Source organism: Crocuta crocuta, unplaced genomic scaffold (assembly GCF_008692635.1).
Source record: "Crocuta crocuta isolate KB4526 unplaced genomic scaffold, BGI_CrCroc_1.0 scaffold131, whole genome shotgun sequence".
NCBI classification, from domain to species: domain Eukaryota; kingdom Metazoa; phylum Chordata; class Mammalia; order Carnivora; family Hyaenidae; genus Crocuta; species Crocuta crocuta.
The window spans coordinates 9,153,750-9,167,924 of NW_027528977.1; the positions used below are offsets into that span (position 1 = coordinate 9,153,750).

A 14,175-nucleotide genomic window follows, 5' to 3' on the forward strand; every position below is an offset into this window, starting at 1 on the left:
TTGCTCACTCTCTTAAAAAAATGATTATTGTTAAGCATATCTGAATACGGGATTTTAGGTAATTTTGGTTTTAGCATCTTTCTGACTTTCTGTATTTTACAATAAAGGGTAGAGTTACTTCTCTTATCAGAAAATCATTATAATTATGTGAAGTCATTGGTGTCCTATTCCCATTCAGCACCCTACTTTGCAAACCATCATTAACTCTGTTTACAATTTAGCCTGAAATAATCCTGAGCAGCCACTTCTAATTTGAAGAGCCAAAGCTCTGACTAGCCAAATTGATTTTATTGATAGAGTAGTGCCCTCAAAACCTACATGCATTCTTCTAAGCTCCAAGTTTAAGACCAAAAAATGTCTTCATGAACTAGCAACACCCATTAATGTTAACTTCGATCACCAGAAACAGGCAACTTAGACAGTTGCCAAATATAGACAGTTCCTAAAGATGGATTTTGATGGGCAGCTTTGATTCTCAAGTAACAGTTTTCAAGGTTCTGCTGCTAACAAAATACGCACGGATGTACACAGGTCTTTTTAAAGACCAAATTAGGCAAATTTTAGACCAGCACAATTTGTCAGAAAACCATGACCAGCCTTAAAATGTCCAAATCACAATTCCAAAATGGATCCTGGGCCTCCAAAGGAATTTAGCTTGGCTGCTGTATTGTTTCTAATAGCTGAAATCAATATGTAAAGAGATAAAAGGTAACATATATAAACTCTGAAGACTAAACTGATGGCAGCCAACAAAAATCCCTTGAATCTCTAACTACAGAATGGACTATGAACGAGAGAAAAAACACAGTGGCCTTAGCTATACTCTGACTATGCACTGCTGTCAGAAGAATGGGGTCAAGTCTGACTTTATTCCCTGGGCTTCCGTTTCCCCAGCTACAGGATAATGAGCCCACTGGACATGATGCAGCCTGAGGATGAGTATGAATGAGTGGACATGATGACAGGGCTGACACAGGCACGGTGTTGGGCTTCCAGTGTTAACCACAAAACGCCCATCTCAAACCAAAATGAAGATCTTAGACCTGGATAGCTCATTTCTTCCCATGTTAAAACCATAGCTCCAAAACCAACGCCACATAAAAATAACAAAAACATCGTGAAACTGATCATTCTGAAGGACACGTTGAGTTTCTTCGGCTGTGACTACAGCCACCCCCAACCCCTACAAACCGAGTGCCCGTCCTGCCCAGGTGCTTATAACAGTCCCTGCGCGGATGCGGCGCTCTGCTCTCCCTACATCATCTGTCCTTCCTGAACCACCCAGCCAGAGGTCCTGCAGCCCTCGCCAGGCCAGGGAGAGCCGAACTGTGCTCCACATCAGCTGTCCTATTTTTATAAGCTAACAACCACAGCGCTCTTCTTCACTGGGGCCACCCCTTGCCCCTCAGTTCAGTTTCTTTATCAGGGGAGCTCCCCACAACTGAAATACTTTTAAGAAGGTTTTTATAGGAGAGAAGGGATTAAACTGCCTTCTATACAGTATACAAATTTTCTTCATTCCATTAGCATTTACCAAACGGCTTATGCAAAAGGCACTCTGTGTCCATTCGAGCACTCAGACCAGACCTGCTGTTGTAGTGCAGCTAACTGGGCACACACGCTTTCTGCTGACTGAACAGTAAGTGATTCATTTAACATGTACGTTCTGGGTACCTGTTAGGCACTGGGCATTCTGTTAGGCATGCAAGTCAAGACTGATAAGACACTCCCCAACTTCCAAAGGGAACACCTCAAAAAGGTACACAGAGACACTCACGTCTAAATATTAAAGCATTTGGGGCCCCTGGGTGACTCAGTTGGTTAAGCATCTGACTTCAGCTCAGGTCATGATCTTGCAGTTCATGAGTTGGAATCCCACGTTGGGCTCTGTGCTGACAGCTCAGAGCCTAGTGCCTGCTTGCATTCTGCGTCTCCCTCTCTCTGCCCCTCCCCTGTTCATACCGTGTCTACCTCTCTCTCTCGAAAATAAACATAAAGCAACTTTTACAAATGAATATTAAAGCGCTTGCTACCTCCTTTCGCCATACAACGTTTATCAGCCACAGCAAGTTTTGTTATTTACACGCCAGCTCCATACATGATGGTGAGCGCCTAAATTTAAGCTATGTCCAGTTCCCAGCACGAAGACTAGCAGTCAACACTCCTTGCATCATGTTTAGCCAGTGTGGACCTAACAATCTAGACAACAGGAAAGTGTACACCGAGTAAGAGTGCTGTCCATCCTACCGCAGAGGCTTATGACAGTCCCATGGTGCAAGTCCCAATAATTTGCCATCAGACAGCAGTTCCCACCTGTTGGGATTTAGGAAGATTTTTTTGGAGAGTGGGCATGTAGGCTACACCTGGGAGTAGGATTTCAACAGGTATGAAGAAGAGGAAGGGGGGAAGGTGTCCATGTGGGCAGAACAGCTTAAGTGAAAGCATCCCATGATTTCTGTGGGGTACCTAGCTGCTGGAAGATGGCCTTACACAGCTGGGGCTCTGGGGCTCTCAGTAGCGCCAGCGGCTCCTTATTGTTATGATTTAGAAGGTCAGAGGCTACTCTAGCAGCCAAAACGCAGGCCACTTTGCCTCCTAGTTCAAAGTGGAGGGAGGTTTGAAAAGTTTAAGCCCTGTGTGTATGACAGAGAGAGAGAGAGAAAGATTTTTTTTAATAATAAATATCTCTAAATTACAATTTTTTCAATATAGGACTCCTTTCAAATCTATCTTTTTTCCTTTAGGTACTAGGTTAGAGAAAACCTACAAAACTAATCTTAACTTTCTTTCCTTTCTTGCCTCAGAAGAGAGCTGAGTACACAGAGGGTGCTCAGCCTTGATTAAAATATCAAGGTCATTGACCCAGCAGCATCCTTCCCCCTCAGACACCTCCCTCCTCAGGAAGGGCCTGGCCTCACCCAAGGGTTTCAGTTCCAAGTAAGCCTGGAGAGGGACATTGTTATTAACTGCCCCAAATGGAAATCCAAACTTGGCTGCATTAATAGGAATGTTGTATCCGGCACAATATCCAGAATATCGACCCAGAGCTAGTCAGCCGCCTGGAGAAGTATGCACATGCACAAACCCCATCCTAAGAGCGCCAAGAGGAAACCGGACCATCGAGAGGGATGTGAACTACCTGGAAACCCTCACTAGTAAGGAATAATTGCCCAAATTCTCTGATGTTCTGCCTGACCCAAGACATGGAGAGGAGGGAGGGTAAAGGACTAGCATTATCCAGCTCCTGCCACTCTAGCCTCTTTGTTACCCTCCCCCTTCCAACATTCCAACACGCCCCCATCTTCCCAATTCTACTTTCCACTTGCACCAACTGAAGCCCATGGAGGTTAGAGTCACTATCCAAAGCCACAAAGCTGGTGGGCAGAACGAACGTCTGACTCCAAAACCCATCTCCACCTTGCTCCAAAGCTCATTAGAGGAGAGAGCTGGCATTTAATTTTTAGTGATCTTCCAAAGAACTGTCATCTCTTAACGTTACAGTTTGCTCTTATGAGACTGTTTCCCGCTTATTAGCACCATGTATTTGTTGAGATGAACTTGGCAACACAAAGTATCAATACTTTGGCAGAACATAATGGGATAATTCAGGTCCTTAACCCCAAGCTCTGTTTCTACTTAAGATAGCCTAAAAAAGCTACAACATCAGCTTCTAATTCTCTGCCACCCAGTCTCCCACCAACTCAATTGGTTTTCCTTAAGTTCTAGGCGTTACTTAATTTCTTTGTTTGGGCTGGTCAGAGAGATGCTGGAAGAAAAATGAAACCAACTTGTACAACTTTATTTTGCGAATTTGTAGAATAGCACATGGCTTTCCTCTATAGTGGCTCAGTTTCTATAAAGGAAGAGAGGTCAACCAAGCTTGCTTTTGTTAAAAATGTCAAAAGATGAAATGGACAGGTGTAAGTCAAATGAATCTGTCCAAAGCCAGAGCTTCTGTGTAAAAACTTTACATTCCATTGACAGAAGTGTACTAGACAGCTAATGGTTTGAACTTCACATCTCCAATTCTATGATTAGACTCTGAAATAGGCAATCTTAAATTTTTTAAAGGACTTACAGATATACACTGCAAAGAAAAAGTTGTTCTGAAAACTTCTGTCCCAAACCCAAATCTCATCTCCTCCACTTTTTAATTGAAAAGAGAAGAAAGAAGGCTGGCAAAGATGCCCAGGGGATGCTATGGGGGATCTAATGACTTTGTACCATTGCATCTACTATAGTACATTGGTCAAAAAACATGGAATAAAGGTTAGGCCACAGAGGGCTGTTAACCATTCCATGTATAAGTGGCTTTTCCATGATGGTTGAATCATCACCATTATGAGGAGAGAGTGGGTGTAAGAAGCTGAATGTAACCAAGATCAGGTCCTGCGGTGTCCAAGATAAGTCCCCAGTTCCCCAGGCAGTTGGGAGAGACACGAGGGTGAGGAAGGGCGGCTGTCTGAATGGGAAGAGTTTCTCTGTGCTGTCAAGTCTTATTTGACAAGATACAAGTCCTAGAGGGGACACCTCTTCCCCAGACCTGAAAACTGAGAAGCAAAATAAATGGCTATGACCAGCCCAGGAGACATTAATGTTGAACCTGTGCTCACATACTTGACCTTTAGTAAGCATCCACACATAGAGACCATCTATCTTGTCTGAAATTGTAGAAACTCTGGTTACATGATTCTAAAATTCCTGGATGCATGAATTCTCAACTCCTACGAGATTAGAAGCAGCAAGTGAAAAGGACCAGAGATAGCCACACAGAAAATCGCAAAAACTGACAACTGACGACAAAGTAAGAAGGACAATTATGTTAAAAAGCAAACGTATTTAAACACTAAGCAGCAGCCTAGGATTGCTGAGAGGAACAAACAGCTTCACTGACTTTAGGCATTCGAGTCACTACCATCCTGGAGCATGCTAAAATAATTTATTACAAGTGTAGGAGAGAAATACGGCTTGGTAGCAGAATATATAAAAGAGATTTACAAATTCTAGTTCACACTAAGTTCACGGTGAATTAGGCGTGCCCATGGCTGCCAAAGAACTCTGCAGTCTCAGGACACGGTAACAGAGGCTGTGTGGGGAATGTGAAGGAGGAGTTAATTTCTCCCCATCCCACAGTGGCCAAATGAGTTCATCTCTGGATTCCTGGACTCAAGAAGGAAGAGCAAATAAGTGTGCATTCAAATGAGAGGCACCAGGACCCTGAGATTTGGAAATGGGTAATACGAGAAAGTTTGTGGGGCTATTTTTTTTTAAGTGGAGGGATGATGATGCGTGTATGTTGGAGGGAAGGGGTGATACATAAACCCAATACATAGGATTGAATCAGAGCTGCTGCTGAAGCAGGGTAGGGGTCCCCTGAGCTTCCCAGAGGGGGACACACACCCCTGTGCTGCAATGGTCCTCTCAGGTTACTAGGGCTCTAACCACATCTACTCAGTTCGCCGGCTCAGAGGCTGTACTTCTCAAACTGAGGGCCCCCAGTGTGGGTGACAGGGTGTGTGTCAGTAGGCATTTGAAGCCACAACATATGTGGCTCTGGGAGGAAGAGGAGTTATAAGCTAGCCATTCAGACACCTTGTGTTTGGTTTGCACAGTCTTCCTTATTTGAGCCTGTCTTAAATATGAATGGATTTAACATGAAAATCTTTGGGTTTCTTTAAATGAACTGAACTCTAACAACCCCAGCGCCTGCAGCACGCATGGTGACCATGGACTTGAAGTGAAGGCGGCTTCCCCTCTTGACCACGGCTCTCCATAATTAACACCATCTTTGAGACAAAAACAAATAAACCTTCTAGCCTACTTCATTGATTTAACCTACCCTGCCTGGCATCTGGGTTTGTGGAAGCCTGCCCTGGGGCAACACTTTACTTGATTTAACCAGAACTTTAAAAAAAAATAAATTAAGACTGGTGTGGATATATTAAAGAACAAAGTAAGGCACATGTGCACTTTCAAGAGAAAGAGAAAAACCTCTATTAGTCCTGAGAGGTTGAAGAACTTTCAAGCCATGAACCCTTTGGAAAGTCAGCGCCATCCACGCTCTTGCTTCCTGCGAGGCAGGCAGTTTCTAAGCTTGCCTTATTTTAGGGCAAAGAGTCTAGTCCCTCTTGTGTGTCTGTTACAGAATTTCTAAAATAGATGTGCAGTTTACTATGAATACCATTGCATTCCTTCATCATTTAGAGTCTACACCGGCTGTGCAGACGGCATCTCCTATATGGCAGCAGACACTCAGAAGCTCCCAACCAACCCGTAAGTATCGTTCATTCTAGCGGAGAATGTCGTAATGAAACACACCAACAAAGGCAAACGGGTGCGCACGATGCAAACAGAAAAACGAAACCCTTTCCCAAAGAGGTAACAAATGCGAGCCACACACGTTAACTAGAACCCACATTACAAGCCAGGCTCCTCAGAGCTATATACTCAGAACAAATGGAGGGACTAAGATGTAACGACAAGGGCATAAACAAGTCGAGTGCATGGGCCTGCTGGAGCATGATCCCATTACCATTCCAGAGATGGGGAAGTAGAATCGAGTAAACAACGCCATCAAGAAGCCTCTCTCACTCCCAGGGGTTTGCAAAGGGGATGTAAAAGGGGTCATGCATGATTTAGAGTTAAGAAGGCGGAGATCTCAGATGGGAATTGAAATAACAGATACAGCTTATATCAGAGCCAGCTTGTCCGTATTACAGGCAAGCCTCTGGTTGTTTCTGGATGCCCCGTTTTCCATTACAAACTCACTGCAGCCACGATGGGATGTTGTTAAGCTTCGTGAAAAAGACTAGAGCCAGCTGACAAACGAAATTCCTCTCTGGTTACCAAAAGGAGGTTAAAAAAAAAAAAAGATTCAAATTATTCTAGCATCTTCATCAACCAGGTAGCCAAGAAACTCGGAATTATGTGTTCTGCCAAAGAATACCTTGCTGTCCAAAGTCCGAATTTAGTTTCAAAAGGACAGCCACAGTGACTGTAGGCAGCCAAGTTTATATTATTTAATAAATAAATTTGACCAAGAGACTGAAAGCTTTATGTTTACCTGATCATTAAGTGAAGAGATATTACAAACAACCCAATAGCACAGAGGAGGAGGCAGAAATCAAGATTGAGGGCACACATGTTATGGATCGGAGTAAGGTAGGAAGATGCTGATCAATGTCTAACCTGCATGTCATAATGTCATGTGCAAGGTATTATACACATCGGATCATTCAATCATCACAACGGCCCTTCAAGGAAGGTGCTATTGACATCCTCATAAGTTAACGGAGGCTGAATAATGTGCCCAAGGTTGCAAAGCTGGGTCAGTGGCAGATCCAGGAATCCAAATACCTGACTCCAGAGCCATGTCTTTTACTATGTAAACTGAGTTCAATGAATTATTAAAACAGAAGTATATTAAAAGCCAGTATTAGGTAGCGTGGATGAGAAGTGGATGCTAAATAAGTAAGTGTGAGGGGCGCCTGGGTGGCTCAGTCGGTTAAGCATGTCACTTCAGCTCAGATCATGATCTCACAGGTGTGGGTTCAAGCCCTGTGTTGGTGCTCTGATAGCTCGGAGTCTGGAGCTTGCTTTCAGATTCTGTTTCTCCCTCTCTCTCTCCCCTCTTCGTGCTCTGTCTCTCTCTCAAAAATAAATAAACACTAAAAAATTTTAAGTAAGTAAGTGTGAGAAGTGCTTGTTCCCCCACAGGACAAAGTGGAACTTTGTGCAACAGATTTTCTGACTGCGAAGCCTAGACACCACTTCACCTTGGAAGAGACAGGATGTCTACCTAGCCCTGTGAAAGCAATCACTGGAACACATCCAGAAGATGCACCTGAACAGAATCCCATCACCACAGACTCGACTTGCCCAGTGCTTGCTTCCAAAGGCTTCCAACCAGAGTTCACGCAACAGTCCAGTGTGTCCACCCTGAGCCTGCTGCCAGCCACAGCCCTTAACTTGCTCTCACGTCCTGTTTGGAAGAGGCTGATATCCTATATGGTGAGCAGCACAGTCAACTGGGTCCTGGAGTGTGCGGCTGTCCCTGGGGTGTGGGGTCCCTGGGGTGTGAGGTCCCTGGAGTGTGACTCCAGTGGAGGGACTCACTATAGGCCATTCCCTGATTTCACAGAAACTCTGAAGTTCTAGCCTAATTTTACACTTAGAGAAGAATGGCCCGAAGGACTCGGTGACAGGAGCAGAGACAGACCATGAGGGTCCAGAGGAAAACATAGGAGACTGGCTGTGAGGCAGGTCGGTAACAAGGGTGACCTATTAACAAGCAGGCATAACTTACACACTGACGTGGATGCGTTCGGTCCTGAGAAGTCTGCCCCGGAGGACAGGCACTTGCCTTCCCAGTGCTGCCGCCACTCAGACACTTGCTGTCTCCCTGACTGCCACACAAATCCTCAATTAAAAAACAGCATTCTCCTGATTTATTATCTACCTCACTCACATTCCATGCCAACTGCCCTTTACTTTTAAAATAATCCAATTTGCCCTCGAAGGATGAAGATGTGTAGCTACTAAGAAAAGGTCACAGCAAGAATGTGTGATAATCTTTGCAAGGAATTCCCAAGGGAGAGTCCCCTGAGTGTTGTCTCACTGTATTTTATCAGAAAATATTCAGAACATACACAAAAGTAGACAATTTGTACTATGTACTGACTACCTCAGTGTAATAAATGTCAATCTTTGGACACATTTGCTTACAGAGTTTTTGAAAGGAAATATGTTACAGCGACCCATTGAAGCCCTCTTTGGTGCCCGTCCTTGACCCCATTCTCTTTCTCAAAGACAGCTACCCCACCAAAGCTGGGGTGAAACATTCTCCCAGTTTTCATGTAACAGATCTTTCCATAAATTTCCAAAATTGTTTATCTTTCTTTAAATACTATACATGGTGTTCTCTTATACACAGCCTTCATCATGACACTCCCTGCCCCCACCGTCTCAAGTATTCATTTTAACTGCTTCCTTTTCCCTAGCTACAATCTTAAGAAAGCGCTCATTTTAAGTGCCGTATGCTTTCCCATCATCTGGTGATTCCATGGTGTGTCAATTCACTCACTGCTGGAAGTTTCAGTGTCGTTTATTATACTGCTATGAACAGCACGGTGATGTAGCAATGTCAACTTGTCTCCTTGTGCTCATGAAGGAGCATCTCCCAGACTGTTAGACAACCTTCAGTTTTCTGGAAAGCTGCCCAAATGTTTTTAAGTTTATCATTTATTTTGAGAGACAGAGAGTGAGCACACACGTGTGTGTGTGTGTGTGTGTGTAAGTGTGGGGGAGGAGTAGGGAGGAGAAGGAGGGAGGGAGGGAGGAGAGGGGGAGAGAGGGAGAGGGAGAAGAAGGGAGGGGGAGGGAAGGAGGGGGAGAGGAAGAGGGAGAGAGNGAGAGAGAGAGAGAGAGAGAGAGAGAATCCCAAGTAGGCTCTTTGCTATCAGCCCAGAGACTTACATGGGGCTTGATCCCATGAATCGTGAAATCAAGACCTAAGCCAAAATCAAGAATTGGATACTTAACCAGCTGAGCCACCCAGGCACCCCCCTCACCCCCCCCGCAATGCTTCTCTAAATGGTGGTAACAATTTACACTCCCATAAGCACTGCATGAGAGTGGATACTGCTTCTCAGCCTAATACAAATCATATGATTAGAGTTTAATTTTTGATAAATGGATGGGTGTGGAAATCTTCCCTTAATATTTACACTGTTCACATTTCAATGTGATAAGGAATTTGAGCTTGTGAATCAGAATCATAGCTTTGAATTCTGGCTCTAAAATCTGTTGCTCATGCAACAGTAGTAATGTTCCTTGGCCTCACTACTAAACTTTGGTTTTCTGGCATGTAACATACATAAAAACAGCATCTTCCTCAGAGGCATTATTATGGTTATATAATGTACTTAAAACAACTAACATAATATTTAGTTGGCACAAAGCAAGTTCTCAATTAAGGTTAGTTGCTCTCATCGTCAAAAAAAGTCTCTCAGTAAAAGCCTGTCCCTTAGGTATAAGCCCATTTTACAGGTGGTAAAACAGAGTCTGAAAAGTTAACTGGACTGACCCTCTAGAATCACTGACTTGATAAAACAGAGCCAGGACTCAGGTGACTCCAAGCTCCCCATCTACCATAAGGCCATGCTGCCTCACATATCCCTCTATAATCATGCTGCACAACAGAGAAGAAATCAAGAGTGAGTGCAAACCCACGGAGCAAACAAGAGCCTCCAAGTGCTGAGGCAGTGATCCGAATCATGGCTTACAATCACAGTTGCAGCTTTGAAAAGCGAAGTACTTTGTTTTCAAGGACATGGATTGGACTATCAAATTCAGTTTTACAAGGCTATCTACTTACTATTCATCAGCCACAGTCTTAATTAGATAGTCACACAGAAAGAGGAAGCCCTATACCTGCCACAGCTGTAGAATGTTCCCGTAGGAGGGGCCCCAGGGTTCCTTCTTTGCTTGGGTTACCAAGATGGCAGCATTAGTCACCGGAGACCCTGGCCTACCCAGCCACCTCGCGGCAGCCACCTCGCGGCAGCCACCTCGCGGCAGCCACCTCGCGGCAGCCCGCCACTCCTCCACCCAGGGTCTTCCATTAGCATCCAATCAGGTGTTGAAGACCCTATGGCGTCCCCTATTTCCTGCCCTGACAGCTGCTCTCAGAGTCTGGCCAAACTGTTGTAAAGTGGTCTAGCTGCACAGCTTACAGGTCAGGTGACAGGAGGAGAGAGGGCTGGCAGTCCTCCGCTTGCATCTGCAAGGCTGCTCCAAGTCCCCAAGGCTTTGCCAAGACGCTTGGTCTCCATTTCCACGCGGAGCTAAGTGGAAGGAGGAGGAGAACCAACAGGTGGCAGCTGATCGTGCTTTCCCAGATCCAGGCTGCTCCGCCTACGTGGCAAGGGCAAAATCTGGTGGCAAAGGAAGGCTATCGGAATTCTCCAAGGTGGGAAAAGTTCAAGCGATGAACTCCATAGGAAAAGGAGACCCTTGAACCACAGAAGAAATGTTCTGAAACAGACGCCTGGGTGGCCCAGTCGGTTAAGCGTCTGACCCTTGAGATTGGCTCAGGTCATGATCTCACGGTTTGAGTCTGAGCCCCGCATTGGGCTCCATGCTGACAGTGCATAGGCTGCTTGGGATATTCATTGTCTCTCTCTCTCTCTCTCTCCCTCCCTCCCTCCCTCTCTCTCAGCCCCTCTTCCCCCAAAATAAAAAAAATAAACTTAAAAAAAGAAATGGTTCTGAAACAAAACAAAGAAGAGCCCCACTGCAGGGAGGGACCTTATCCCGGAATCACAGCTAGAGAATGCAGAGCTGGTCAACAGGAGCTCTCCCTTCTGATAACACTAAACAAACAGACAAAACCACCACAAAACTTAGGGTGTGGTGGGGTGAAAGCAGGAGCTGGTATAATAATACAGGAATGCCTTACTGGCCAAGAATTACAGCATCTAGAGATGAGAAAAGGCTGTGCCAAGGGACCCCAGGGCAGAGGCGAGCGGCAGTGTGAGAAAACACCCTCAGAGCTGATTGCTTCTTCTGAGGGCCTGCCTCATTCTGAGAGGCAATGAAAAATAAACATTCTTCAAGTTTCAGAATAGAAACGGAAATGCCCCTTCAAAACAAGAAACAAGGCCCCCTCACCATATCCACAACTGAGCTTAGGGCCAAAACAGAAGTATCCTGAAGTAAGTGGAAGAGAGAGATGAAGGGAAAGTCAGAGCTGGGGGTGGGGGCGCCTGCACACAGCCAGCGGGAGCAGGACGCCAGGGCCTCCAGATCCTATGAACAGAGTTTTAAAACCACAAAAATCATCAAATACAAAATCTACAATCACTCCCATTTGGAGTTATCCATCACACTGCATATAGGTCCCCAAATGTCTCTGAGCAGAAGCTGAAGGCTGTTTACCTGTCCCCGCTCCTGATTTCTTCCCATCCAGACGTGACACGTGTCAGAGGTGGGAGAGTTAAGAAGGGTGGTGTGCCCCTATCGGCCTCCACAGCACACTGGCCACACATTTTTCTGACTAGCTCTCCTGGCCTTTCGGGTTTTGAGAACTCCTTGAGGTGTTCGCCCCACCCTCCATCCGCTCAGCCTCACAGTCTCCCCATCCCACACCCGCTGGGCTTTGCTTCTGCCCCTCTCCTCCCTTCCTACCCTTTCAGAGGAGGAGGGCGTCCCTGCTCTTTCTTAATCTCTCTCCTTCTGGCCCTGGCCCGTGCAGAAGCATCGAGGTCCTGGTGAGCCTGTGTTCCAGACAGCACTGTGGGGAAACGGGGCGGGTTCCCAGCATGACGTCATGGCATCCGGACAGCACCCAGGAGGCCTTCCTGCTGGGCCACGTGTCCCCACAGCCGGCCTGTCGCCCTCGGCTAGAACAAAGGAAGGCCAGCAGACAGGGGAGAGCGGGGGGCCATGGGGAAGGAAGGGGACAACCACGGGGACCCCCGATCTCATGGTGATACGGGCAGAATTCCTATCTTCAGCGGCACTTTTCCTTGAACTACACCTCCGTGTACATGCAGAAGAAGAGAAAGGAAGCAAGGTCACAGAGCTGAGGCTGGGGTGACTTACTTTTTTGAGATTTTGTTTTATGTGACAGTTAAAGTGACACAACTAATGTGCCCAGCGCCACACATCCCACGTTGCCTGTGCCTGGAGCCACGTATCCCCCTATCCGTGCCCCACATCTGAGAGTCACTAAAGACCAAAACCTAGAGATGTTTCGATAAGGCCACACTATTAGATCAGAGCGCCCTTCAAGACCCACCTTGGAGAGGGCTTCTGACCCAGAAGAGAAACATTCTCTGGGAGACTTTGCTGTCAGGGACGATAAACCCTAAGAGGCCAGGTTAACAGGATTTCACTAACAGTGTTTTCCCCTCCTCTTGAACATAAGATTATATATTCTCTGTAGAGAATGTGTAAATTTAAAAGGTTAAAAACATCACTTGTAACCCCAACTACTGCTTACAGTTTAGCATGTGTCCTTTGCATGTACTTCTAAGAAGTAAGGGTTAAAGACACATATGCATGGGCTTTGGGGTCAGACGGAATCCTAGCTCTGACACGAACAACTGTGACATACAATTTAAACCTTATACCGAACTTTTTTTGCAAAAAGGACAGTTATATACCGCTTTCCCCATAGGTTTGTGAGGACTCAGATGACACACGACATAGCCTGGACACAGAAGCACTTTCTGAGTGACAGCAGACGTCATCAGGGAAGTTTCTCATTCATTCAGATTCTTAGTTTCCTGTTGCTGCTATAACCAATTACCATGAAATTACTGGCTTAAAACAACACACATTTAAGACCTTACAGACCTGGGGGTCCTGAAATGGTTTCACTAGGCCAAAATCCAGGTGTCAGTCGGACTGGACTCCCTCCAGAGCCTCTGGAGGAGAATCCCCTCCTCTCCTCGCTCAGCTCCTGTTGGCTGCTGGCATTCCTTGGCTCCAGGCTCCTTCTTCCATCTTTAAAGCCAGCAGCCTCGCTCTTCAAATTGCTGACTCTGACTCCCTGCTTTCCTCATCACGTCTCTCTCTTCCCGCTTCCAGCTCCTGCGTCCTGTTATAAAAGCTCCTTTTGATTATATTAGGACCACCTGGTAATCCAGGATGACACTTCTGTCTCAAGTTCTTAATCACTTGTGCAAAATCACTTTTATCCTGTAAGGTAAACCTATTCGCAAATTCTGGGGATTAGGACATGAACATGGACAGTGCGTGTTATTCAGCTAACCAGATGTTTTTACTGTACTAAGCTCTTTGAGGACGGTAAAATAGAGTTGTTAGAAATATTTTCTCTAGTTTATCTAAATTCTTTCCACGAAAGTAATACATTTGCTGTCAAATCCTATTGATCTATCCTTTTGTTATTTTTCTCACTAATTTTAAGCCTAGGAATTCCTTCCACATCCAGTGGAAGTAAGTAAGTAAGTAAATTCTGCTTCTCATAGGAAAACACTTAATAGCTTGGGATCCGCTGTCCAGGAGTTTATGCTCTTCAGTCACACACACATGTGCATTTCTGTCTCTTTGTGGGGCCAATTTGTACACCGAGGTCTACAGGCTACCTGGGATTTACCTCAATGAATGCTGTACACCTATGAATTACTCCTCTGATTTGTTTTCTAAGAA

General features: G+C 45.4%; 1 protein-coding gene across 3 annotated transcripts in view; it reads right to left on the reverse strand.

Moving 5' to 3' along the window:
• The window catches only part of MCC (MCC regulator of Wnt signaling pathway), a 271,105-nt gene that overhangs the window by 146,971 nt on the left and 109,959 nt on the right, over window positions 1-14,175 (reverse strand). The window contains exon 1 of one of the 3 annotated variants that reach the window (XM_077757205.1): window positions 11,938-12,023. The exons of the other annotated variants lie outside the window; for them this stretch is intronic. Within the exon in view, the coding sequence (XP_077613331.1) occupies window positions 11,938-11,964 (27 nt within the window). The 5' untranslated portion in view covers window positions 11,965-12,023. Of the gene's footprint in view, window positions 1-11,937; window positions 12,024-14,175 lie in introns of those variants that run through there. 3 annotated transcript variants of the gene reach the window in all.